This window comes from Piliocolobus tephrosceles, chromosome 10 (genome assembly GCF_002776525.5).
Source record: "Piliocolobus tephrosceles isolate RC106 chromosome 10, ASM277652v3, whole genome shotgun sequence".
Classification (NCBI taxonomy): Eukaryota; Metazoa; Chordata; class Mammalia; order Primates; family Cercopithecidae; genus Piliocolobus; species Piliocolobus tephrosceles.
Window position 1 is genome coordinate 49,346,367 of NC_045443.1, and position 27,072 is coordinate 49,373,438.

Below are 27,072 nucleotides of genomic sequence, written 5' to 3' on the forward strand. Positions count from 1 at the left end.
GATAAAATGAGAGAGCTGGTCTCAGCTCTAGGCCTCTCTTGGACGGTTATGTGGCTTATCAGTCTCTTCTGAGTTTTGAGAGTGGAGCCTGCCCTTCAGGGTCTTCAGGGGAATGGATAAACTCAAGCCTCTGAACTTTAGCCCAGGAGCCTGCCTGTGCTGTGCGCTGAGCCAGCACGAGGTCTGTTTGCTTGCATTTGAGTCTCCTGATTAGTTGGTCACCTTTAATCCTTAATGTCTGCTGTAATAATCACACCATCACTAATAAGCCTTTACAATTGTTGAGCTATTTTAGTTCAGAGTGCCGGAAGCAAGAGATGTGGCTTTCCTGAAAGGAATAAACATAGCCACCTCATCAAATGCCCAAGCACCCTGTGAGTTAAGTAGGGAAGGGGTGTGCCCCATTTTACAGATAGGAAAGCAATGCTCTATTTGCCTGAAGTCTTCTTGTTGTGAGTGGGTGGGCCAGGACACAAATGCTTCCACGTCCCTTCCCGCTATTCCTTTCCTTTGAGACACCTGTTCTTCCTTTGGTCTGTCTCCTAACTGAGTTCCTTTGTGTTCACTTAAAGTTCCCCTTCCTCTAAGCAGCCTGTTCTGATTCCCTGATTCCCTCCACAAACCCTTCTCTTCCCTGACCTTTGATAGCACCCACTTCTACATGTGGCGAGGAAGTCCAGGGTGGCTACCTTGGGTGGATATCTCATCTCTCAGCCTGACTGTGAACTTCTTGCGGTGGAGGGGTGGACCCCTGTCTTGGAGGAGTCTTAGCACAAGGCTGGGCTTGGAGGAGGTCCTCAATCCTTATGCGTTGACTTGGGATTTGATTTGGCAGGATTGGGCCCATACCCATCAGAATACATTCTGGGCTGTGTCAATTCCCAGTAGGGCAGAAGTGCTTAAGAAGAAAACCTGCCACCACTGGGGAATCCCTGGCATGTGTGCTGGCTAAAGCAGCCTGTGTGGTGCCTGGATACGTCAGGAGGCACTGGGAACATAGGTCAACGCTGGTGTAGTCTCGGGGCAGGACAGTGTATTAGTCAGCCTAGGGACCTGGCTGTGCTTATAGTGTGTTCTTAAACACACTTAAACACACCATAAAGAAATCCCTGGCTGGGCGTGGTGGCTCACACCTGTAATCCCAGTACTTCAGGAGGCTGAGGCGGGCAGATTACTTGAGGTCAGGAGTTCGAGACCAGCCTGACCAACACGGTGAAACCCCATCTCTACTAAAAATACAAAAAATTAGCCGGGCATGGTGGCAGGTGCCTGTAATCCCAGCTATTCAGGAGGCTGAGGCAGGAGAATTGCTTGAACCCGGGAGGCGGAGGTTGTAGTAAGCTGAGATCCGGTCACTGCACTCCAGCCTGGACGATAGAGCAAGATTCTGTCTCACACACACAGACACACAGACACACAGACACACACACACACACACACACACAAAAGAAAGAAAGAAATCCCTGAGACTCAGTAATTTATAAAGAAAAGACATTTATTTTGGCTCACAGTTCTGCAGGCTGTACTGGCATGGCACCCATATTTGCTCAGCTTCTGGTGAGGGCTTCAGGAAGCTTACAGTAAAGGCAGAAGGTGAAGGGGGAGCAGCATATCACATGGCGAGAAAGAGGGGAGAGGTCTCAGACTCTTAAACAACCACATCTACGTGAATTGAGTGAGAACTCACTCATCACCAAGCGGATGGTGCTGAGCCATTCATGAAGGATCCTCTCTCACGATCCAAATACTTCCCACCAGGCCCCACTTCCAACACTGGGAATTACATTTCAACACGAGACTTGGAGGGGACGAGCATCCAAACCATACCAGACGGTGAGACAGGAGCCCTTTGTGTGTCCAAGCTGCACTGGTCTGAAGATATAACTGGGTCCCTGGACTTTTTCTCCCTTAATTGGAGAATTCCTAATGTTCCATGGTCAGCCTGATTGACCAGTGACTGACCGATCCTGAGAGGGGAGATAAAAAACAGACATACAACTTTCTCCATAGACAAATCTCAACACTTTATTCATCCTGTGGCAGCGAAAAGGGGACATGGCCCCAAGATAGCCAATCAGGTGAGGTGGCTGGAGCGTGTGCTATCTATCCAGATAGTACATACAGACTGATCATGCAGAAACAGGAAGGGAAGCAATAAGTTAAAAGCCACATAAGTTATGAAAAAATAATATATACTTTATATATCTTGTATCCCCACTGAGGATTTGCTCCCTTGGAAACCAATGAAGAGCCTGAGGAAAAGCACCAATCAGCACCCTCTTTTGGGACTTCGGGGATGAGAATATCTGAGTTCCCACAGCCGGAGAGTCAGTAACCCGCCAGTGCTCCCCACAGGCCTGGGATGGGCCCAGACCTCTGGCCAGCATGTCCTGGAAAATGAGATGAATGAATCTAATGCAGTCTAGAAGAGGAGGTGAGGCGAGGGGCAGGGAGGGGAGATGAGAGAGAAGGAGGGAAGGAAGCTGTGCAGTGGGAGGCTGGTGCCACTGGGATGCCTCTGCAAGCCTCAGCATTGACAGCCAAGAGGGGGAGACAGGAGTATGCCTGCCAGCACCCCCATCTTCTGGTGGAATGTGGAATTTTCCTCTCTGGTAGAGCCCTTGTAAGGCTGTCATTCGGGCCCCACAGCTGGACCTCAAGGGCTTGGAAGCTCCCAGACGTGCCTGGACTGTGCCTTCTTGCTGGCTGGCCAGAGGCAGGGGGAATGGGCATGGAGGGAGGAGGGGGGCAGAGTGAGAAGAAAGGAGGAGCTCTAACTCCATAGGTGTGGGGAGTTCCTGGGCTCTTCCATGAATGTCAAGGAGGGGAGGGCAAGGCTATTTGGCCCAATAGAGAGGAGAACAGAGGCCCTGAGAAGTGAGATTCTTGGGAAGTAGACCTGGGGCTCCATGGCAGGGGTGGGACCAGGGGTCTCCAGGGCTAGGTGCACCAAAACCAGGTGTTTAGGCTGGGAACAACCTGGGCTGGGGGCAGAGAGCTCAGATCCCAGGCTGGTAGGACCCCAGTATGGCAGGGAAGTGAAAGGAAGATCTAGTGCTCCTGCCTAATCTCAAGCTGCCATCTGGCTTCCACTCCCAGGGAGTTGATTATGGCAAGAATAGCTTCTGGAGAAGGTGCTAGGAGCTGGTTGGGGACAGCCCGTCCAGTTCTGACTGTGGCCTACTGGGAGGGACCCATAGGAGCAGGGAGGGGTGCAGGTGTTCGGGCTGATCTCTGGGGCCTAGGCTTAGGTCCCCAACACCCAGGGCCCCTCCTCCCTTCACTCTGTAACACTGTCAGGTCTCTGGGGAGCCCAAGGAGCATGGGAAAGCCAAGAGGGTCTTCAGCAGCCAGCCTTCCCAGGAACTCCAGATACAGGACAGGGCCCACACCATCCTCCTCGGCTCCCGCCCATAGGTGGATGAGCCGGTCCCAGTCTCAGTTCTGAGGCAGAGGCAAGGCAAGGCTTGAGATAGGAGTCAAGGTCAAGGATTGGGCAAGAGTCAGAAGGGCCTTGGCAGAGCCCAATGCTGGAGGAGGGGCCTCAGAGGAGCAAGGAGGTGGAGACAAAACTGACCCCTAATTCCAGCTCACTCATCAGGAAAACCTCTGGCCAGAAGGTTGGAAGGACGGGACTGTGAGATACTGATACGGAGCGGAGTGGCTCTGAGCAGCTGCTGATGCTCCTCTCCCACCCTGGCAGCCCACAAAACAGCAGTCAGTTTTGAACCCCCGCTCTCAGTTCAGTATCAGATTTTGCCTCTCCTCCCAACCTAGAGGCTCCAAGCTGCTTTCTAGAGTCTAGCTTAAGTCCCTTCTGCTGCAGCGGAGTTCCCTGGGGTTCCTGGGGTCCCGTCGCCTCACTCTGAGACCTCCGACTCCTGTGAGAAGTACTTCTCTGACATTTCGGTGATTTTGATCACGGGGCCTTTGCTGCCCTTCTTCTTTCGGGAGGGGGCCTTGGAGAGGCCTGACCTGGAGGCAGCTACAGGGAACATAAGGGGTAGGGGAGGGAAGGGGCTGGAGGTTTGGGAGCCACTTAAAATGATGCCTTTAGGATCATGATCCCCTACACTCTCACCCCCACCCCACCATGGGTTCTCAGGGCAAGAGGACTCACCGCTTTTGCACCTGGACTGCACAGCGCTGACCACAGTGGCTGAGGGCAAGTCCATCCTGGGGGTGAGGGGTGGGGTGTGGGAGAGGGATATGATGGGATGTGAAGAGAGCCTGTGGCTTAAACTGCCCTGGGGGCTGGCAAGTGGAGGGTAGTTCTTGGTGGTCACTCCCAGCCCTGGGGTTGTTCTGTTGTGTGGCCCTGGCTAGCCAGCTTGTCCTCTCTGGACCTCTGGCCCCTCTCCATGCCATAAACGGCTAATAGCACTGAGCTCTGAGTTTTGACAGGCATTTGCATGCATAATCACATGAATCATCCCTGCCACAGGTGAACCATGTTTATGATCAGCCCACTTTCCAGATGGGAAAACAGGATGAAATGAACTGGGCCAAGGTCCCAGTTTGTAAGTGACTGAGCCAGGACTTAAACCCAGGGCTGCGAGGCTCACTGTATCATGTTGGAAAGGAGAACTGACTTTGTGTAGGCCTGGGCCTCCAGCCCTCCTTCCCCTCCAGCCTTTCCTCACCAGCCCTGGCTCTCACCTGCCCTCCTCGCCCTCCACCAGCTTCCTGTAGGTGGCGATCTCAATGTCCAGGGCCAGCTTGACATTCATCAGCTCCTGGTACTTGCGCAGCTGCCGCGCCATGTCCTGCTTGGCCTGCTGCAGGGCGGCCTCCAGCTGGGCCAGCTTGGTCTTGGCGTCCTGGAAGGCCAGCTCACCCTGCTCCTCAGCTGCCTTGATGTTCTCCTCCAGTTTCAGGCACTGCAGCCAGGAGGACAGAGGGAAAGGGCCTGTGAGCAGGGGAAGGAGGAGCAGGCCAGGGCTAGGAGTCATCTCTGTCCTCGGTGGGGTTGGGTGTGGGGAGATGGGCTGAGCAATGGCATTTCTGGGTGTGGTAACTGGTTGCCATGCAGCAAGAGGGAGTTCAGTTCGACCCGAAGAGGCACCTTCCCAAGGCCAGCAGAGAGCACCACAAGCCATTAAAGGAGCCTGTCCTGGCTGTCCTTATGAGGCAGCACCTGTCCTGAAGGTTTGTCCTGACTGGAAGCTGGGACTTAGGCCTCTACTCCCTCTTCTCTGTATAGTTGGTGGGGGGCTCCCAGGAGGGAGTGGGCTCTGGGTGTGCGTGGTGCGGGGGCTTTCTAACGTTCCAGCAGCCCTGATCAGTTTATAGAGTATTTTTGTATGCAGAGCTCACACGATCCTCATAATTACTTTAGGAGGCTGTACTATTATCCCATTTGACAGATTAGGAAACTGAGGCACAGAGCGCTAAGCGACTCACCCAGGGTCATTTAGCACACATGACTGTGTCTCCCTGCTCTCCTCCCCACCCCCAGGCACGTCCCCCAGATACTCACATGGCTCTTGACAGAGAGGATCTGGGACCGCAGCTTCTGGATGCGTACATTGAGGTCCGCGATCTCGCTGCGGCTGCTCTGGAGGCTGCTCCCATACTCGGCTGAGCGGGCGACCTGCTCCTCCAGCTGCAGGCACGTGGAGGTCTCAGTGAGGGGCAGCTCAGCGCCATTCCCAGCACCTGTTACCCGCCTCTGCTTTTTCTTGCACCCCCCAGTCCCATCTCCAACTCTGCAGCCCACCACGCCAGGCCAGGCTCCCTCTGCTTCCCCTACCACCTCACTTTCTAGGTGGCCTCCTCCTGGCTGCCCTAGCTGAGCCCCATGCCCACATCTGGCCTGGCATTGCTGATAACAGCACCACCTCGAACTCCTGGAGGGCACAGACCAGCTTCTGTGGTCTCGCCCTGCCCGCCCGCCCCTGTTCTTCTCCATTCCTCTCTCGTAGACTCTCAGGACAGAGAGCTGCAGGCAACCTCAGCCATCACCAGTCTAGCCCTTCCTGCCACCCTGAGAGTTGTCCAGGCTGCTTCTCCTGCCCTGCACGGTCAGCCCCACCTGGCTCCGAGAGTATGCCTCGGCCTCCTCCAGGCTGCGAGCCGCGACGGCGTCATACTGGGCCTTCACCTCCTCCACGATGCCGCTCAGGTCGATGTGGCAGCGGCTGTCCATGCCAACGGTCACTGACACATCCTTCACCTGTGCTGCCAGATCCTTCAGCTCCTGGCCGGGCACAGGTGTGGGGGCTCAGGGCTGGTGGGGAGGGCACAAGGACCCTCAGTCCCACACAGTCCCTTTGTCCCCGGGGTGAGCAGGGAGTGGAGCTGCTCCCTTCCTGTCCCTCTGGAGAGATGGTGGAAGACGGAATGCCTCTCTGCTATGTCTCCCTAGCCAGGACTCTCAGAAGGCAGCTCACTGCCCACTGCTCACCCACCCACGGTCCTCCTCTCTGAGTGGAGGGCAGGCTGGGACTGTAGGTTCTAAAAGCTACCCCGCAAGCTTCCCCACTGCCTGTCCTGCTGCCCTCTCCCCAGGAGGGATAGCCTCCTCCTGGCTGATGGGAAAGGGCCCGAGAAGTCAGGCTCTGGGGCTGAGTTGGGCCCTTCTATTCATTGTTTCATTATTCCTGTGCTGTGGGGTGCAGCTCTGCCTCTCCCACTGGGCAAGGAGCTCCCTGTGAGCCTGGCAGAGCCGTGTTCATCTCTGAGTCCCTGTGTCTGGGAAAGGAGTGCCTCAGTTCATTTGGTAAATGTTGGGAGGGAAGCAAGTGAGTGACCAGGGTTGGGGAGGGCTGGAGGCTGACAAACCTGTACTCCCCTTTCCCCGCCCCACTGAAAGCCAACAGCCTGTGAGGGGCCTGGGCACAGCCTCCGGTGCTGACTTCAGGGTCCCCCTGGAGACTCACTGCCCGCTCCCTCTCTAGCCAAGGGACATTGCCTGGACGACCACAATATTTTCACCATCTCCTCCCTATCCCTGGAGACTTCTGGAAATGGTAAAACCCACCATTCCCTGAGGAATTCCCTACAGGTTGGACTGTGTGCTGAGCGCTTTTCACACATCCTCACCAGGCTGGCATTGCTGCAGCCCCAGAGGAGGAAACTGAGGCACAAAGATGTTGTGGAGACAGTGGTGAGTGGCAGGGTGGGCCCCAGAGCCCCTGCTGCTGTTGCTGCTGTGACGCTCCTTTAGCGTGTGGAGACAAGGGGCTGACACCTTTTTCATTGTCTTTCTGGCCCCAGAGCAGCTTTCTCTCCTGCCTACAGCCTTGCAGCTTTCTAGCCAGAATGCTCAGGGGTGAGTAGGGAGGCAGGTGGGACCAGGGATCTCTAGAGGCTGCAAAGGGCCCTGGGTTGCTTACCCTGGAGATGCTGAAAAGGGTAGGGCCTCCCTGTGGGAAGGAGGAGCAAGGGGAGTCAACCGAGCATTGTGCCGAGTGAGTTGATGGCAGGGAGGGGGCCAGAGAGGAGGTGGGTGTTGGGCACAGACACATCGTGCTCCTTCTGGCATTTACAGTCCACCCTGACCCCTATTTCAATCATCACATTTCAGTCAGCGTTCCCATTTTGCTGACCACCTTGTAATTTTTTAAACGTGTTTGTTTGAATCAAGATCCAAACAAGGCCTGTATACTGCAGTTGGTCCATGTGTCTCTAGGTCTCTTGTAATCTCCATTTCTCTCTTTTTTGTTCTTTGCCATTGCTCTTATTGAACACACCGGCTGTCTGCCTTGCGGAGTCCCCACAGCTGGGCTTGATTGTTGTACCCTGTGCCAATGTTCAATGTGCTCTTCCAGCCCCAATATTTCCTGAAAACTGGCTGGTGCCCCCGGATGCCTGCTGGGATCCAGGCTCAGCTTTTTAGCTCCTGACTGTGTTCTGATCCTGGTTCCTAACTCTGGGCTCCCTCCTGATCCTCTGTCCCTCTTTCTGCTCAGAGAGTTTGTGCTGAGGCCTTTGGTTTCTGTCTCAGGCAGAGGCTGGACTTCTGAACTGTAGACAACAGGGATGAGGGGCCAGCTAGGGCTGTGTGGGCAGCCGCAAAGGCCTGTCTGGGAACTGACTCTGCCCTCCAGCACCTCGTGGTGACAAGGATGGTGGGGAAGTGGCAGGCATTCGGAAGCTCCTCTGGGGGACAGCCTATCTCTGCCCTGGAGCTGGCAGGACCCTGAGCTCAGTGGCCAGCTGCCCTTGCCTGTCTCCTGCTGGGGGTTTTGGTTGATCTTCAAATGAAAATATAAATCTCTGGGAAAAGCAGGCTGATGGCCCAACCCGTGCCAGAATAAGATCAATTGTTACCATAGCCCCACCTCTCCTGCCCCAGTCACTAGCCGACATTTCCCATGTGGCACCAGGACCCTGGCTGGGGCTTGGCTGGGCACAGTTTCAGAGTTGCAGCTTTGAGGCTGTTTTGGTTGACACATTGTGGGCATCAGTGGGGGTGGGGGGCCCCAGACACAGCCCTCCAGTGTGCTTCTACACGAGGGCCTAACTTGGCATTTGTTATGGCCCCAGGAAAGGCCAGCGCACCGTGAGGATGCACTATAGTAGGACTTCCCAGCCAGGGTGAAAAGACTGGCCATACATTTTCTGGAACGAGGCAGGCTAAGCAGGAGCTTGGTAAACAAAAGCAGGAAATGGAGCATTCAGAACACCCACAGACCTGCTCGGACACGCAGGCCCCTGCTGGGCTGCGTGAGTATGACAATGCTGGCTTGTGTGGTGTGGAGGTGCCGCATGGGATGGGCCCCCTGGAGAGCACGTGAGCCTCCAAATGGTTAAGAATTGAGCCGAAGTACAGTTTAGGGCTTCCCTTAGGAGGCTGCTGTGCGTGTGAGCACCCTTACTGTGTTCCCCACGTCAGGGTAGATCTTGACTCTTATGGAGTAACAGTGTTGGAGAGTAAAATGTAGTGCTAATGGCTCTGGACACTGAATACTATCACTTCTTTTTTTTTTTTTTTTTTTGAGACGGAGTTTCACTCTTGTTGCCCAGGCTGCAGTGCAATGGTGCGGTCTTGGCTCACTACAACCTCCGCCTCCTGGGTTAAAGCAATTCTCCTGCCTCAGCCTCCCAAGTAGCTGGGATTATAGGCATGCACCACCATGCCCAGCTAATTTTGTATTTTTAGTAGAGAAAGGGTTTTACCATGTTGGTCAGGCTGGTCTTGAACTCCTGACCTCAGGTGATCCACCCGCCTCGGCCTCCCAAAGTGTTGGGATTACAGGCGTGAGCCACTGCGCCCGGCCAATCCCTTCTTATTAGTTGAGTAACCCTCGTCAAGTTTTTAAATGTGTCTAAGCCTTGGTTTTCTCATTTGTAAAATGGATCTAATTATAGAGCTGAAAACAGCTAATGTTTATTGAATGCGTACCATGTGTCAGTTACTGTTCTAAGTATTTTAGGACATGTTAACAAAACAAATCCTCACAACAGCCCAGTGAGGTAGATGCTATTATTGTCCCCATTTTATAGATGGGGAAATTGAGGCATATAGAGATAAAATAGCCTGCTCCAGTTCCCACAGTTACTGACCCAGGATTCAAATCCCAGCTGTTCAAAATCTGTGCTGTCTTAATTATTATCCCTACTTCATAGAGTTGTCGTGAGGGTTAACTGAGATTAAGACTGGAAAGTACTTAGCACAGTGTCTGGAATATATTAGGTGCTCACTAAATAGTAGTTAAGGATTCTCTATTATGGTAATTGGTAATAGTGATAAAGCTGGGATGAAGTGTCCAGAGGCAGAGCAGCCTAGTCTTGGGGCAGCCTCCATGCAAAAGTTTAGGCAGCACTGGCTTCTCTCTGCAGGGATGGGCCTCCCTCGAGGTGTGCCTGGCTGCAGGGGGTTGTCAGCAGATTCCATAGCTAATCTCCCTGGAGCCAGAGTGTAGGGGTGGGGTAGGTGGCATTCCAACAGGATGCAGCCAGGCCCAAACACACTTGGGAGCTGTACTGTGTCTCAGAAACTGCGGGGGACCCTTCCAGCCTGTGCGCCCGGAGGAGAGAGGCAGAGGGTTTGCAGCAGATGAAGTCTAAGCAGATCATGGCCATGAGCCCCTGCTCAGTTGGCTGGGAAGGGCACATGTGTTTTGGAGAGAGGAGAGGGCTGTTTTCTGGGACACAGGCGTGGGCCTATATTTCTGATCTGGTGTCTGCTCCAAAGCTGAAACTAGAGTATCGGGGCCTCCTGGGCCACTCGTATTCTGCCAGGTTTTTCTTCCACCTGAGGCAGACGTGGCTGGCACAGTCTTTGCTCAGAGCTGCTCTGTCCAATGATGTAGTAGTTGAAATAATTATATTTTGGATATATTGGGCTAAATAAAATATATTATTAAAATTATTTTTTCTGTTATTTTAAAATGTGGCAACTAGAAAACTTAAAATTACATATGCAGTTCACATTTCTATCAGACAACACTGAGTTAGACACCCTCTGGTGTGGGGAATATTTTTGGCAAAGAGTCAGCATTGCCCTCTTAGCCTGCAGCCGTGTATGGAGAGAAAGGCAAACCTCCAATTTCAACCCCATCTTTTTGCTCCCAAAAGTAATAATAACTGCTGTCGTGCCCTGGCCCCTACTGCCTTCACCGCAGGCCCTTCTCCATGGCAGGCTCAGGATAGCACAACCACACCTGAAACCCGCTGTGTGCCGCCCTGCCCCAGTGCCCACTGGAGGCTGCCTGTCACACTCAGAATGAGGTCCAAGTCATGAGCCAACCCTGTGAGGCGCTCTCTGACCCAAGGCTCCCACCCTGCCCGGTGTGCTCTGACCAGAGGCTTCTTTCTTTTCCTTTAATTGCCAGGCTCCCTCCTGCCTTAGGGGCTTTGCATAGCAATTCTGTGCCATCTCCAGTCTCCACTGGGCTGGATCTCTGCCACTCTTGGGGAGGGTACCGCCTCTGAGAGGCCCTGCCCATGGGCTCTGAGGCTCTCCACTCCCTCCAGCTCCAGTGCAGCACCCGGTTTCTTTGCATCCCAGAATCTGTCACCCTGCAAAGCCATCTTGTCCAGATATTTGCTGACTTGCTTATGACTTCTCTCAGCTAAGTCATGCCCTCCTTGAGAGAAGGGAGCTTGCCCAGGCTGTGGTGTCAGTGCCTGGCACTTAGTAGGCATGCAATAAACATTTGTTAAATGAATGAGTGGGCTGAGTCCTCCTCACAGCCCTATGAGGCTGGTCCTGATACTCTTTCCATGCTGCGGATAAGGACACTAAGGTACAGAGAGGAGAAATGACTTGCCTAAAGTCACAGAAATAGTAAAAAAAAAAAAAGGCCAAGTTGGGATTGGGGCCCAAGGACTGCAAAATCCGAAGGGAACCTACAGGCCTGGCTACTGGGGCAGGGGCCAAGAAGTCTTGTGGGGTACAACTGGGCAATGCTCAGGAATATCACTGGTTATGCCCAGCCTTCTTCCAGTTATGTCCCTACAGCTGCAGGGCCTGCATCCTGGCTTAGAGCTTGAGCTCTGAGCTTGCCGAGACATCAGTGAGCAGGTGGAGAAATGCTGGGCTCGGGTTTCAGAATCTGCACTCCACCTAGGCTCGGCAGAATCTGCACCCACCCATGGGCTCAGCCTCTCAGAGGCAGTACGAGTGGGTGGAGGCCCAAGGATGGCAGAGATCCAGCCCAGTGGAGATGCGAGATGGTCCTGCTGATGCCTGCCTGGGCTGCACAAGCCCACAGTGAGTCTGGGCAGAGGGGCCCCTAGCCCAGTTCCCACCCAGCCAGTGGGCATGGTGCCCTGGTCAGCCCCACAGCACTTGGCCTGGCTGTGTGGGGATTTGCTAGGACCAAGAAGCTTTTCAGGGCTATGGGGAAAGCAGACTGCCTGGGAGGGCTGCCTGCCTGCTGCTCCCAAGGGTTTGTTGTTCTCTCTGCTATGCTACACCTCGTGGCCACAAACAAGACTCAGTTCCACAGAGGCCCCAGCTGGAGGCTGGGACTGCTGGAAAGGAGTGTGGCCCATGACAGGGCCATGGGGCCCGGTCTTCCTTTCCACAGGATGCAGCCATGAAGCTGTGGTCAGCAGATCACAGGACCATTTTAGTAGAATCTGTAAGTTGTGGTGGTGACTTTGATCTCGGCCTTGACCTTAGCTGCACTGCCATAGCTTGGCACCAGCAGTGTGCAGCACTTAGGTGGCCAAGCCCTGTTATCCCCAGCAGTGGTGCTGCCTGCTCCTAGCTGAACTGAAGACCTCTGTGGAAGGAACTTCAGCCCAGGAGTGTCACCCCGAACCTCCCCATCCCTGAAAGAAGTGGTGTGGAGAGGAGGACGCATATTCTGAAGGGTGCCTGGGAGTCAGCAGCTGGCATGGAGGAGTGGTGTCCTGAAGCCAGCGGCTGTGCCCATCTGATGGCTGTGCTGACACATGCTACACTGTTCTGGGCCCTTGTACACTAGGCCCCACTGAGGACTAAGGAAACAAATGCAAATGTTTCCATTGTCTCCATTTACTAGGTCATTAGCCAAAAATGGGGAAGAGGGAAAGGCAGGCCTATCAGAACTAGCACTGTGGGGGCTGTGGTTTAGGCTGCAGGAATTAGAGAGAGAGATCAGTTCAGTCAGAATGCTCGTTCCAGGCCCCTGGGTTCCATGCTCCTGAGGCCAGCCTCCTGACCCTTGTCTGAGGCACCTGGTCCCCCGCATGCCCTCAGTACTCTAGCACACAAAGATATAGTTCTTCCAGAAAGAGTGGCCTTTGGGGAACTGGCCCCTGTTCCATGAGATGAATGGCCAGGGGTCGTGCAGGGTTATTGACATAATCACAGGAAGGGGTTTAGGAAATTATTATGCTGGGGCTGGAAATTGTAAGTGACTGTTGGAGTCTCCATGCCCCACTGAATGGCTGTGCTTCCCCTGAGTCCTTTACCCATGGACCAGCCAGCTCTGGGCTTGGCGGGACACTGGCCCCATCTCACTCACCTGCTCATAGATGGTTTTCATCAACTCCACGAAGCTCTGCAGGCTTTTTAACTTGGTTTCCAGTTCAGTCCGACGAAGACACTCTGCATCCAGGTCCTGGGGTTGGGAGCAGTGGTGAGTGGTGGGAGAGGGAACGGAGGGTCCCCGGGCAGGAGTGGGCTGAGGGGACTGCCTCATGGGTGAGAGTGGGGGTGATTCCAGAGGAGATCTGGCTCAGAGCCTCGAAAAAGGAGCTGGATGGGGATGGGGGTATCTCCCTGTCTGTCTGTTGGTCCTGGGACTTAAGCCTCTGAGGGCTTTGATTGGGCATAAAGGAGAATAGGATATCTGGAGGGAAAGAAGGCCCAGGGCCCATGAGGAAGGAGCCCCTGGGGCAGACTGGGCAGGCTACCTTCTTCAGCTGGACAAAGGTGAACTCCATGTCTGTGCGCTTGGAGATCTCATCCTCATACCTGGGAGGGAGAGAGGTGTTGCTCAGCTCGATGTGGTAGGGGCTTGGGCCTGGTGAACTCCCCTTGGTTGGGGCTCAGGGCCTCTGCTATCCCACTTGGGGTCTCTTTGCCAGTTAGAAAAAAGCAGCCCATCCTTCTCCCTCTTGCGTCTTCTATGACAAGTCCTCTCTCTCTCTCTCCCCCCAACCTCCCGGCATTGGTTTCCAGTTCCTCACTCCCTCCTGATGACCCCGTCCTCTCCCAGCTGCTTCTGCCCTTTCCTGGCTCTGCTCCACACCCAACCCTCTCCAGGAGGCCTCCCTGATTGGGCAGCCCCTCACCCTGGCACTTTGTCCCCTCATCTTTACCCGACCTCCTTCACTGACAATCTCAGTTTCAATCAAGTCCGCTGGGAGCATCCTGCTCACACCTCACCTCTTCTACCTCCATGCCTTCCCTGCAGCCCCAGCCACCTCCCCTCTGCTTTGTGAGCCGGTAGGACACTAACCCATTGTGTTCCCTCCAAAGGGAGGATGGGAAGAGTGTGAACTTTGCTGTCAGCTGGACCCCCAGTGTGTTTTTGGGCAAGTTGCATCACCCCTCCTCCCTTGGCTTCCTGCCTCTAAGGGGTATGCGTGTGCCCACGTGTACAGGGGGCTGACAAAACCCACTCCTGACGCAGTGACAGCCAGCTACAGGCCGCATAGGCCATACTCAACAAAGCACAATAACGCTCTTCTCAGTTTGGACTCCTTACTCGCTCCCACCTTGTGTTTGGAACAAGGACATCACTGGATGGGGAGGACGGGACCCCCAGATCCCTGGCCCGACCCTCTTCCTCCAGTCAAGACATTTGTCTTAGTCCCCGGGGTGGGTGTCTGCTGCCTCCAGACTTCTCACTGGCCCCAGTGGTCGTGGGGATTCAGCAGCTTCTGTTTTTTTCCCTCCTATTCGGGGAATGCCTGAATTACAGGCAGCTCTAATTACAGCCGCCTGCCTACCTCAGGCCCTGGCCTCCCAGCCGCGTCACTCATCACCCATTGAGCTGGCTGTATCTGGCACCCCTCATGCCTTCTTTCCCACCAGCCCACCCCAGGAGCTGAGGGGTGTGGACCCAACGGCAGGACACATGGGTTTCTGGTCTCAGTGTGCCAGGGGCCCACACCCTCCCTGGCCACTGCCTTGGCTGCTAAGAGTCTGTTCGGGGCTCTGATGGTATAGGTCCTGGGGGCGGGGCAGAGGAGCAGGCCGGGGAGAACGTTCTGCTGTCTAGGCATTCCCAGAGAGAACGAAATGGGACTTGAGTGGGGAATGACAAGTGCTGAGTGCTTCACCTGCACTCTCTCCTGTGGCCCTCAGAGCACCCAGTTAGGCAAGTCCCATTAGTCTCATTTTATAGATGAGGAAATGGAGGCTCAAGAGAGGGCTGGGGGTTCCTGGAGTGTGCTGATGAAGCAAGGGGACTAGAGCCAGGCTACTTGGGCTGAAATCCTGGCTTCCTTGCTAACCAGCTGTGTCCTGGGGTGCGTTCCTGTGTGCCTCAGCCATGATCACATGATGCTGTAACAATTAAGTGGGGCAATTCACAGAGTGCTTGCAGCAGGGGCAGCACCTGCTGGGGCTCAGCCCCTCTACTTCGGCCTCAGGAAGCCTCGCGGCAGAGCACAGGCGGCTGTCTGCCACTTACCCTGCCTGGGGGAACATAAGCAGGGTGAGCTGAGGGAGACAAGTGGCCTGGCGGCTGCCCTGGGAAACCTCCCCTGGCAGAGAAGGACACCAGGAGTAAGGGGACTGGAGGGGCCGTCCTCACAGTATCCTGGCTAGGCCAGGTCTGCCTTGACCCTGGACCACTAGGTGTGCTCTGTGGGTGGGGTGGGAGCAAGCCCTGAGTCCCAGGGGAGAGGACAGTGGGGAGCATTGGGCTGAGGCTGGACGATGGGTTCCAGTCTGGAGCCAGTCCCCTTAAGGCCAACACTGTTTCATCTCCAGGCTTTGTGCCAATTAGAAAAAAGCCCCCTTCCTCACGGGCTGTTTGACCTTGTACCAGCCTGCATGGTCTGCTGACTGGCTGGATTTCAACCCCTATCCACCGCCTAAATCATGCACTCTTGTGCAGCGCACAGTTTGCACAGCTGTATGTGGCATCTCTGAGTCACTTGCTGTGTGGCCTTGGGCAAGTTGCTTCCCCTTGCTGGGCCTCTGCTTTGTCCTTAGGAAACAGGAGGGGTAGACTGCTGATCCTTGGGGTTTCTGCTACCTCAAAGCCTTCGGAAGTCTCCATCCCCACAGAGGCTTAGGTCCGCTATTCCACCCCCAATCCTCTGCCAGTCTGTCAGCCACCAATTCCCAAACCCGTTCTCAGGCCTTTTTTAGCTTGTCACACCTGCACCGCCCCCCGCCAACTTGTTTATTTCTGGGAGTGAGGCTGATCTCATCGGCTCCGTAGAGACAGGGCACAGCCCTTCCCTACTGGGGCTTGGCCTGGCATCTCCTGGCTCCTGGGGGCCCTAGGCTCTGCACAGCCAGGCTGTAGCTCCCCTGGCTCTGGCCTGAAGACCGAGAAGCCCTCCAGCTAGGCTGTTTGCCCAGTCTCTCCTTCCCAACTCGGGTGGGTTCCCTACCCAGAGAGAGGAAGACAGGCTCAGCCTAGGCAGTACAGTCAGGTAGCAGGCGGACAGAACTCAGGCGGCAGGCCAAATGAGGGGGCTGAGCCGGATTAAAACAACAGGTAGTGTGTGTATAGGACTTCCAGTTACAAAGTGCTTCCATGGACGAGATCCGGCGGAGCTCGTGGGAGCAGCCTTACCCAGTGGCTGGCTGGGGTTAGGGATGGGACTTAGCATGCAAGGCTGTGTGTAGCTGAGGACAAGCCCTGCCCTCTCTGGGTCTGTTTCCTTCCCTGTAAAAGGAGGATCCAGGACTTCCTCTAGCTCTGGCATGCTCTGATCCTTTGAGGGCCAAAGATCTACTAGGGATCAGGGAAGTGGGTCACAGATTCTAGAGAACTGCCCTGACTGCCCGGTCATGGTCAGGTGCTGGGAAGCTGGACCTCTCGGGACGGGTGGTCAGCTGCCCTGTGTGTTTCCCTAGGCCTGGGAGGGCAGGGCTGGGGAGAGGCGTTGGGTAAACTCAGCCTCTGGAATCTAGACAGAGCTGTCTGAGTCCAGACAGCTCAGGTCTCTGGACTCCCGGATGGGACAGGTGCTCTCCACCCTCCAGCCTGCCTGGTCAGCTGCTCTGGAGGTTGTAGGTCTCACCTCAGATTGGCAGGGTTTGGGGCTGGGCCCCAAACCAGGAGGGGAGGCCAGGGGTTCAGCCTGCCCTGTCCTCGCCTCACCCTGGCTGGAGGTCTCCTTGCAAGTAGACCAGACCCAGGAGGTGGGTGCAGGGGCACAGCCGCTCTCCTCTGCCTCAGACTCCTTGTTGCTGAAGCCCTGCCCACTACCTGACCAGAGAGGGTCACCTCTCTTCTAAGCAGCCCAAGTGACCAGCCTTCCCCTTTAGAGTGGCCAACTCAGTTCAGCAAATCTGTGTCAAAGACCTGCTGTGTGCTGAGAACTTCAGCCTTCTAAGGATAGAAAAGCTGCCATTTATAACTGCCAGTCACCGTGTCACACTCTCAACTTCCTCCTTAGGTTAGATACCTACCTTAGGTTGGCATCGACTATAATCATTCCCACTTCGCACAGGAAGTAACTGAGGTTCAGATATTAAGCCACTTACTGGAGGTCATAAAGCTAGTGACAGGGGAGGGTGAAGATTAAACCTCATCCTGGTCTAATGCCCAAGCGGGGGCCCATAAATGCTCGAATATACTGCCCAGCAGCTGTCTGTCTGTCTGTCTGCCCGCCCCACTCAGTTGTAAAGGCACCTTGCATACTGGGGCTGTTTTCCTTATCTGTCTGATTCCGAGTCTACCTTGATGTCTGGCGTGCATTGCTTCTCTATTCAAATAAAACCCACCCTTTCCATGTCCTGCCTGCTTCCCGTGGCTTTCCTCTCCTTTCCAGCCCAATCCAGATCAAACTCTAAAGCCACATCTAAAGCAGAAACCCATCTGTTCTAGTTAGTGACGTAATTTCCCATTGCCAGAGCAATGTGTGGGCAAGACCAAGTGTGTCCACAGGTGCAAGGGGGCGGCTGCTCGAGGCAGGGGTGTGGGTTATGATGATGCCCAAGGGCCAGCAGGCGCAGGGGTTCGCTGGGAGCCAGCACAAGATTCACTTTGTTGTAAGGGTCGCTATTAGGGAGGGGGCGGCTGTAGGTTCACAGCCATATCCTCAGTATTTAGAATACTGCCTGGCACATACCATTCCCTCAATAAACATCTCAGGTAAAGAAATGTTCCAGAACATCTTCCCTCTTTCTCTGGCTTAAGTGCCTCCCGTCTTAGCACAGCTTGTTCCCAGCCCTCAGGCCTTGCTCATGGCTCCTGTGGGGCTCTATGTACCTGATTCGAAACTCCTCGACCTTCTCCAGCACCTGCAGCAGGTTGGCCTCCAGCTGCCCCCGCTCCTGGCTCACTTTGCGCAGCTCCTCTTGCAGTCGGCCCTGGTATTCCTCATAGAGATGCCCGAGGTCGAAGATGGCTGAGTCCTGGCCCTGCAGGAAGCTCCAGCGTGTCTCCAGCAGCTGGTTGCGCTGTTCCAGGGCTTGCACCTGGGAGGGCAGGAGGGCGGCAAATGGGTCAGGTGTGGACCAGTCGGGTGCTGAGGCCCCGGGCTGACCAGCAAGAGCCCGCAGGGGACTCCCTGGGACGTGGCAGCTCATCTGTGCACACCACCCAGGGCCCTCACTCAGCAGAACGCACCTCCAATGACTGATTGTTAAAACTGAAGATGGTAAGATAAGGACAGGATCAGAGCAAGGTGGAGCCAATTAGCAAAGGTTTCCAGGCGAGGGCAGGGCAGGGCTGGCAGAGGAAGGGGGGTTGAGGGTGTGACAGTGCCAAGCATGCGACAGGCTCTCCGTGCCTGCCTGGGGCTGGGGCGGGGGATCCCAGGGAACATGGGGTGTCAGAGGCCCATCTGTCCCCTTCCCGCCACGACAAGCGTGGTCTCATCTTGTCTTGGAAACTCAGCAGGGTAGGGCCCGGTTAGTACTGTGGTTAAGCACTCATCCTCTCAACGACGCAGCCTCTCTGAACCTCAGTTTCCCCAGCTAGAAGTTAGGAGTGATAACACCTGTCTGAGCGGTCCTCTTCTTCCCTCCACCCTGTCCAGCCCAGCTCAGCCTGGGGCCCTCCTGCCTGCTCCCCACCCTGCCTGTCCTCTCTACTCTCCTTCCCATTACCAGGCCTCTGCTCTCCCCATTTGTTCTTCCAGCTCCCTCCTGCAGGAAGTCCTCTGTGCCTCATGTTGAAAGACTCCCCTGTTCCCTCCAGCACCGAGGCCCTCAGTTTAGCTGCTCCTCCTTTGTCCCGACCACCACTCTCCCCATGAGACTGCGGGGACCCCTGGGGATGTGCTTTGGGATGGGAACAACAGTGAGTGCTCATGTGGCTCCTGCTGTGTGCCAGGCCTTGCTCTACATGCTTGACCCATGAAATCCTGCAGCACCCCCATGGGTGGGTACTATTATAAGCTGCATTTTACAGATGAGGAAACCAGAGGTGATGGAACTCGCCCAAGGTCACAAAATTAGCAAGTGGCAGAGCCAGGCCTGGAATCCAGGCACTTTGGGCTTAGAACCTTTTAACCACTGTGGCACATGCGTCCTGTATGTTGCCGGAGTCACTGTGGGCCCTGGGATCCCGGCTACCCTTTGTGGGCCGGCTTCTGCCTCCAGTTAAGGACAGTTTTGCCTCGCGGTGAAACCCTGGAAGGGCTCTGAGCCCTGCTGCGCCTCTCAAACTCTGCCTCCCATATGCCTCTTGCTGGCAGGGTCCTGCACGGTCGTCTCCTTCCTTCAACCCAGTCCAGCCCAGCTCAGCCTGGGGCTCCTCCTGCCTCCCTCCTCCCCACCCTGCCTGTCCTCTCTACTCTCCTTCCCATCACCAGGCCCTCCCCTCCTCCCCATTTGTTCTTCCAGCTCCCTCCTGCAGGAAGCCCTCCATGACTCGTATCTTGAAAGGCCCCCAGTTTACCTGTTTCCCATTTGTCCTGACCCACCACTTTCCCCATCACACTGGGAGCCATCTGCTCCCCCATGGGGCCTCTACTCCCTTGGTACCACGGATAGGCCATGAGGGAAGGCCATGAGGTTGGAGGCCTGGCTGGGGCCTGGCTCCCGTCAGGGTGGGTTGTTTGTCATGAGGATGTTGTGATAACCAGCCCAGTGATGCTCCCTATGGTCACAGGTGAGTAGCTGGGCCTTCTCCTGCCACTGCCGGTGCTGCTGGCCCAGGCTCCCGGAATCGTAGCCTGAAAAAGCTGCCAGCAGCCTTTTGGATCAGCTGGGCTGGGTCCTTCATTCACAGAGGAGGCAATGGAGGCCAGGGGTGTCAAGTGACTTCTCCAGGGTCACAAAGCAACTTGGTGGTCCAGCTTCCCAGACAGCCCCATCTGACAGCCACTGCCTACTCTGCACTTTCGTGGGCTCCCGAAGGGTCAGGTGGGGCCAGCCCCCCTCTCTCTGCTCTGCTTCTTCAGGGTGTCCTTGTTTTCCCCGAAGTGCTCTGACGATCCTTCGACATCCACAGCAGACAATGCCAGCGGGGATACTGGATGATGGCGTTTGACGGTGTTTGTGGGCTGCCATTCCCCTGCGTATCTGTACTGGTAGATTCTGCTTGAAGCCAACCTTAATCCTGCTCTCTGCTGTACTCACAGCCAAACAGGTTCAGTAGGGATGGAGGTCAGGAGGGTTTCTGCCCTGCCTTGTGTGTGAAGGGAGCGCTGGGGGGGCAGGTATCTGTTCACCCCACCTTGCCTCCGTTTTGACAAGCAGGAGCTCCATGTTTACACTGAGGGTGGAGTGAGAGGAGAGATGTGAGGCTCCTTCCTCCACCCATGAGCAGCAGATAAAGCTTCACACCAGGAAGTTCTTCCTACTGTCTAACCTCAATTCCCTATGCTTCAGCACTAGCTCGCTGGAACATGGTGTGTGTTTGGCCAGCCAGTCCGGCTAGAAGGCATTTGTGGTCTCAGGGGATTAGGGACAGCCCCCTGTTTTCTGCTGCCCTTGGGGGAGTCTCTGGTTGTCTCTGTGGGCGGGGATGGAAACTCATCCCCCACCTGGGACCTTCCTTGCAGAAAGGCTCCTCCCTCTCAGAACAAAGACCTAGGGAGGGCTGATAATCCTGGTGCCCTGAGAGGTGCCAGGTTAATTGCTCCAACCCAGGAAGACTGTCGAGTCTTCACCTCTGACTCCTCCTCTCTGCTCTGCCTGGCCCTCTGCCCTTAGATCATACAGTAGCAGCTGTAGCAGGGACCTCTCCATTTTACAGATGAAGAAACTGAAGCCCCGTTGAAAAGTAGGGCCAGGTTGGGGCTGAGGTTAGGGGAGAGACATGTTTTGTAGGGGAAACCGAGCAGTCTAAGCTGGAACTCCTGGAGGGAGACAGGCCGGACATCTTAGAGGCTGCAGGTCCCCAGCTTACAGGGGAGTGCCCCTGGGCCACACAGGTAGTGTTCCTCAGCGGGGGCCGTTGAATCCCCGGGCTTCAGCCAGATGTTGGCTTTGGCCAGGGAGCCTCACAGACTCATCAGGAGTGGCTGGTTTGTGCTTTTCTGCATACAGGCAGGGGGATGCCTGACTTCAGTTCTTCCAGAGTCACACAGGCCTCGGTGAAGACGTTGTCTCCATCCCTGTGTCTCCGGGCATTTTACCGCTGCTCATGGGTTCCCTCTCTACAGCCTCCCCGGGATGACCTCAGGCAGTCCTGCCTCTTGCCTCCCTCTCCATCCGCTCTGTTGTCCATGTGTGTGTGAAGGCAAGAAGCCCAGCCAGCAGCCTCTGCTGGAGGTCGGCCTTGCTCCCTCCCTGCCTCCCCTGGCCTCTCCTTCTGCTGCTGCTGCTTCTCCTCATCCCCCTTCATCTCACGACTGTGACCTTACCAGTCATTCCACTGGGATGAGCTCAGGGCTACTGGCAGAGCAAAGCAGAGCAGAGCAGAGGAATCTGGGGCACAGAGAGGGTAAATGACTTGCCCAGGAAAACGCAGCCAGCAAATTGAAGAAACCACACTGCTCCAGGGCCTCTGCCACCTCCTGAGAGTCTCTGCTCCTCCTCATTGCTCCCTGGTTCTTCTCAGTTCCTCAGAGGGCCCCCACCCCTCTCCTCTCTTTGCCCAGAGCCCCTACCCACTGATCATGGCATCTCACCCCGGGCCTTTCTCTGTGTCCATACATTGCTCAACAGCCCTGCGTTGTACCCCCTGCCCCCTGAGTCCCTTCACTCCTCTATCCGGCAGGAAGCCTCTCCCCACCTCCTCTCCAGGCTCCTGCCTGGAAGGGGCTAACTGGATTCTAGCTGCTCCCTGGGCCAGGCCCATTTATTTCATTTTTAATTTAACAGTTATAATGCACTTAACATGTACCAGGTATGTTCTAACTGCTTTTCAAAAATTCTCCCATGTGATTCTGATGAGCCCATTAACCTAATGTGTGCTGAGGCACAGAAAGATTAAATAATCTACCCGAGATAACACAACTGGTCAGCGGTGGACTGGGATTTAAAGCCCGCAATGCTACTCCAGATTTCACACCTTAACCGCTGCCTGCTTCCATCTGGGCCCTCGCAGCCTCCACAAGGAGGCAAGGAGGGTGGGGCTAATAGATCTTCTTCATAGAGTTGAAGGGTCAGCTGGGACCCCTTGGGGCAGACAGAGCTCCTGCAACCAGGCCCCCAAAGAGTCGGTACCCACAGCTCCCTGTGTCCCACCCTGAAGGGCACCCCATCTCAAGGTCAAGGTTGGGAGGCTCCAATTCTGCTAAAGAACTTCAAGGGCATTGCCCTGGTCTCTGGGCACAGGACCCCAACCCCGAGGGCCTCCTCCCTGGGCTTACATCCCCCCACCCCCATAGCAGTGGCACAGGGTGATATCAGTGCTGGTGTTTGAGGGAGAAAAATCACCCATCTGAGCCAAATTACATAGCTCAGTGAAGCATTCCTTCTAAAGGATTAAACTGGGTTTGGTGAGGAGGTGGCTCTGTAGAGACCTGCCTCCCCAGGGCAGCTGGGTTGCTCTTAGAGGGAGAACCAGCCCAGCAATGCAGGGCTCTGTGCAGCTAGGGCTGGGGGAAGGGATGTTCTGCCTCAGTGGACAGTGGTCCTTCCCCTCTGGGTACCCAGGGGTACCCCAGGTGTGGATGATGAAACTCTGGTCTACGCACATGAATGGAAGAGGGAAAGAAAAGATTCCCACCACAGAGACCACTGACTTCGTGTCTCAACAGACTTGAGTTCAAATCCAAACTACCATTTGTTGGTTGTGTGACCTTGGGCAAGGCAGTTAGCCTTGCTGGTCCTCAGTTTCCTCATCTGCACGGTTGGGAAAATAACAACCACTGCAGGGTAGCCGTGTGGCTTGAACGTCATTGCACTTGCAAAGTTCCTCCAGAGGGCGAGGCACAAGTAGATGCTCAATACATGTTACTTTCTTCCCTCTGCCCCTCTCTGTGAGCTCCCACTTCATGGGAGAGACCAGCAACATGCAGAGGAACACAGAATCAGAGGCCAAGAGCAGACAAGGACGGAGCCAGGGGCTGAAGGCTGGACCTCTGGTTTACTGGGAGAGTCAGAAATGTACAGTTTTCCTTATCTGTGAAATGGACATAAAATTGTCTTCTCCCATAAGGTTGTTGAGAGAAATACAGATAAACATGAAAAGCATCAGCACAGTGCCTGGCACATAGTAAGCAATTAACTGATGGCAGCTGGTACTGTCATGATTATTCTTGAGGGTGCAGGAGGGCGCAGAGTCAGGAGGAGTTTCTTGGAGAAGATGAGTAAAGAACAGATTTGGGAAGTGGATAGGACTTCCTTGGGAGCTCCCTTGCCCTGGGAGCAGAGATGGACATGAGTACCCCAGACCTGTTGCAGGCCATGGACAGTGGAGTCTGGGAAGTGTGGTTGTGATGCCGAGGCCACACTCTCTGCAGTCAGGCGGGATGCAGGGTGCAGGAAGGCCCAGCTGGCTGCCCTGTTCTGACTTGAGGCATCATCCCCTGCATTCCTATCTCCTGACACCCGAGCTGCACCCTCACTTGCGGCAGTCTGGGCAGCAGCCCCACACGCCCCGTCCATCCTGCTGGCTTTTCTGACTGGGGCAGCTGAGAGAGATGCTGCGGGACCAGAGGCTTGAGGGATAAACAGGAGCCTGGAGCCTGGGAGGCCATCTCCCCTGTCTACCTGCCTCAGAGTGGGACCGCAGAGTACATCTCCATCAGCCATTCCTGCAAGAGGGCATCCCTAGGTGCACACTAGGTGGTCCTTCCCAGTCCCTGTCTGGGTGGTGGGTGACCCCAGGTCATGTAGCATGTTATTATCAAGACATCCCTCAAAGGCCATCCTGGGGTCCCTTTCTCCTCACATGCCAGGATGGATCAGGGACTTCCTTCCCCCAGCCTCTGCTCAGAGCTAGGCTGCCGGGTTAGCAGTGCCATCTCCCCATTGGCTGGGTGCAGGGGTGGGGCTCAGTGATCGATGCTCAGGGAAACACAGAGCTCGGCTGCCTGCCCGGGCCTGGCAGCCCTTCATGTTTGGGACCCCCCTACTTGTGCTCACCTTGCCAATCAGGGAGGCAAATTTATCATTGAGAGCCTTCATCTCCTCCTTCTCCTGGTTCTTCTGTTGCTGAACAGCGGGGTCCAACTTGAGGTCCAGGGGCACCAGCAGGCTGGGGTTCACAGTCACCTTGGAGATGGTGCCAGCCGACAAGCAGCCTGTGAGGCTGCGGGAGCTGAAGCCCAGCCCGGGGGCCCCGCAGGTGTCCCATCCAGAGGTTCCAGGCCGGGGGCTGCCCACCGGGGTCACCTCACAGCTGCTGAGGCTGCTGAAGCCAACCACGCAGGAGCGGCAGGCCATGGCGCCCCCGGCCGGAAGCAGGAGGGCCCGGGGGCTGAGCGAGTAAGCCTGGGAGTGCAGCGGGTGGCGGGCTCTGGTTGCTCTGGTCACAGCTGGGGCAGGCTGGGGACTGAGGAGCAGACACCTGTCGCACAGTGCTCATTAGCTGCAGGAGGGCGGGACGCCTCCCAGCCTGACCAACCTGTTGGATGATGTGGTGCTCCTGCCCCTCCCCCAGCAGCATGTAGGTCTCCCTCCCCACAGGGATCTGCATTGCTTAGGGGGCTGGTCCACAGCCCCCTGCCCCCAAGAAAGCAGGCCTAGCTCTGGGGAGGGGGCCAAGGCTGGGCTGGCCGGGTGGGTTGGGGGTGGGGAGTTGGCAAAAGGAAGGCCATTCAAGGAGGAAGGAGAGAAGAGAGATCGCCTCACCGCAGCCCTCACTGCATACCTGAAGGCTGACGTATCTGGGCACACATACTTCTGGAAAAGATGAGGCAAGCATAGGCCTTGAGCTCCTGAGTGTAGGGCAGCTATCCTGGGCACGGTGCCAGCCTGGCGCTGGAAAACAGCACTTATGATTTATTTTCTAGCTGCCAAAGAGTCTCCCTGGCTTATCTTCCCCCTTCCTTCTACCCCTTCTCCCTTCCTTCCTTCCTTCACTTTAACTGGCATTGACTGAGGACCTACTGTGTACACCCCACTGTCTCAGAGGCTGGGAGGACATAGATGGTCAAGACTAAGGAGCTTTCAGCATTGGAAACATGAGACCTGGTTCAAGACTCAGCTGGACTGCTTACCACTCATGTGATCTCAGGCACGTTACTTGACTTTTGTCTTCGTTTGTAAAGTGGGGATGAAAACACCCATCTCACGGGAGATAGCAGGTACAAAGCACATGGTAGAGGACAGGGGACAAAGGTGGCCTTAATCAATGGTGCTACCTTCCAGGCGCTGAGTCTAGCAGGGGCGATGGGTATGGCCGAATGCAGCTCTGCTCTGGGGCAATGAGAGTCCCTGTCTTCCTCACACTCTTTCCTCCCTATTCTTCTTTCTCTTCTCTGCCTCCTTTGACCTCTTTTATACCATCTGTGAAGTAGAAACAGAAAAGACGCCATTTTGCCTCCACAGAGCCTCTGACAGGGCAGCAGAGGCCCACACAGACCAGGGCAACCCCTACCTTCCCACAGTTCCTGAGACCCCACTCTTCCACCCCAGGGGGTTACCAGCTCTCCCAGTCCCATGTCTTCTTTCCTGGCCTGGTGATCCTGATGTTCTGGCCCTGGTGGCTAGCTCTGCATGTCTTTCCTGGACTTGGCTCACCCCTGCTTTGGGTGGCAGGGACCAGAGCAGAGAGAGGAGTGTGTCTGGGAGAGTTGCGGATGGTCAGAGATAGAAGGGGTAGCAGCCCCCTCTGGGCCCAGAGGAAGAGAGCCCCTGAGAGGGAGAACCATTTGCCAGTCACATCACCACCCTGGGCCTCCGCCTCCCAGGGCAGACATCTTTCTCACACACTGGGCACTTCTGGCTCACAAGGGCACAGGACCCCGTCCAGAGGCTACGGGTCCGTCCTGAGCCTGATCCCAGGATCCGGTGCTGGGTAGGGTAGCGAGGCACTGGTAGGTGACTGACGTGCACAGCCCTCCCCACTCAACACCCACATGCGGGGCCACCTTGGCCTCCCACCATCCTCACTCTGGTCTGGTATCCGAATGGCATGTGGTTGAGCACAGCACCTTGCCCCCCACCCTGTCACCCCTGTGTGCTCTGTGGGGAAGGGAGGGGGCAGCAGTGGCATCTGGGCTCTGCCAAGGTGGGAATAACAGCTGATCCATCAGGTATGTCCCAGATGCTTTGCAGGAATTAGCTCCTCAATCCTCTTGACAACCGTCACTTGAGGTGGACGCTTTAATTCTCATCACCCTAATTGACAGAGAAGGAGGCTCAGGGGGCTTGAGTGTCTAGTCTAAGGCCGCACGATTATGATGAATGGGAACCTGGACAGTTGGGGTGAGGAGCTCTTTAATCTGAGTCTCTAAGTTTTAAGACCCCTAGGAAGGGTAGTGGGTTAGAGAAGGAAGCTGCCTTCTTACTGTCTGGGGCGCAGTTTAGGGCAGCCCTGCCACCTAATTCTCTTGGAGTTGAATGCCTTTTTCTCGCAAGTGCCTGGGCACTTGAAATCTATTTCTTGCTTCCTTCCTCTGGCCTCAGTCAGCTCCTGAGAGTTGACAGGTCTTGGTTAATTGCCAAGTCCCTGTCTCCTCGGCTGGCTTTGCAGGGCTTGCCTTTGGGGCCCCACGCCGGGGGGCTTTCCTTGCGGACGTCTTAACCTCCTTGGAGAGGACTGGAAGGCATGCTAGCCTGGGGCTCTGGGCTGGGGGAGGTAGGTGGGGCTTGCCTGTTGCTTCCTTTCTGGTCTGACAGTCTTCCTTAGGTGCAGTCGGTAGAGTCACTTTGACTGTCACTGCTCTGGCTGCCAAACAGGAACAGCCACAAAAAAAACCCAAATAAACAAAACTCCATAAACAGCCCGGCCCTACCTGCTCCCTCTCCCCTCCTCACCCCTTGTCTCCTTTCCTCCGCCAGCTCACCTTCGATCCTCCCAACAACCACCACTTGAGGTGGATGCTTTAATTCTCATCACTCCAATTGACAGAGGAGGAAGCTCAGAGGGCTTGAGTGCCTAGTCTAAGGTCACCTGATTATGATGGATGGGAACCTGGACAGTTGGAGTGAGGCGCTCTGCTCACTCTACTCTGGAACTAGCATCCCTGGGGGTCCTGGTCCAGGCT

The 27,072-nt window shown here is 55.6% G+C and overlaps 1 protein-coding gene and 1 long non-coding RNA gene across 3 annotated transcripts; one reads left to right on the top strand and one right to left on the bottom strand.

Annotated features, from left to right (window-relative positions):
• Positions 1-1,474: 1,474 nt before the first annotated feature.
• Positions 1,475-24,409, bottom strand: KRT80 (keratin 80). Of its 2 annotated transcripts, none has more exons than XM_023211062.3 (9): positions 24,005-24,409; positions 17,787-17,995; positions 13,297-13,357; positions 12,906-13,001; positions 6,035-6,199; positions 5,480-5,605; positions 4,660-4,880; positions 4,121-4,176; positions 1,475-3,985 (listed from the first exon to the last, which is right to left on the bottom strand). In XM_023211062.3, exons 1-9 carry the CDS (start codon positions 24,302-24,304, stop codon positions 3,861-3,863), a joined length of 1,359 nt encoding a protein of 452 aa, XP_023066830.1. In that variant the 5' UTR covers positions 24,305-24,409; the 3' UTR covers positions 1,475-3,860. The 2 variants fall into 2 exon arrangements, with proteins under 2 accessions (XP_023066830.1, XP_023066831.1); XM_023211063.3 differs by having other exon boundaries at positions 1,475-4,020.
• Positions 2,309-5,605, top strand: LOC116418953. Its single transcript, XR_004229167.1, has 3 exons — positions 2,309-2,434; positions 5,033-5,148; positions 5,459-5,605. It is a non-coding gene; the product is annotated as an uncharacterized LOC116418953 (long non-coding RNA).
• Positions 24,410-27,072: the final 2,663 nt, after the last annotated feature.

Bases quoted from the DNA above. Each gene is read 5' to 3' on its own strand.
- KRT80 (XM_023211062.3), bottom strand. From the start codon at position 24,304: ATGGCCTGCCGCTCCTGCGTGGTTGGCTTCAGCAGCCTCAGCAGCTGT. The intron at 13,002-13,296 runs GTAGCCTGCCCA...TCCCAACCCCAG, and splicing joins CCTTTGTCCAGCTGAAGAAG to GACCTGGATGCAGAGTGTCT. The intron at 5,606-6,034 runs GTGGGGCTGACC...ACGTGCCTGCAG, and splicing joins AGGCATACTCTCGGAGCCAG to CTGGAGGAGCAGGTCGCCCG.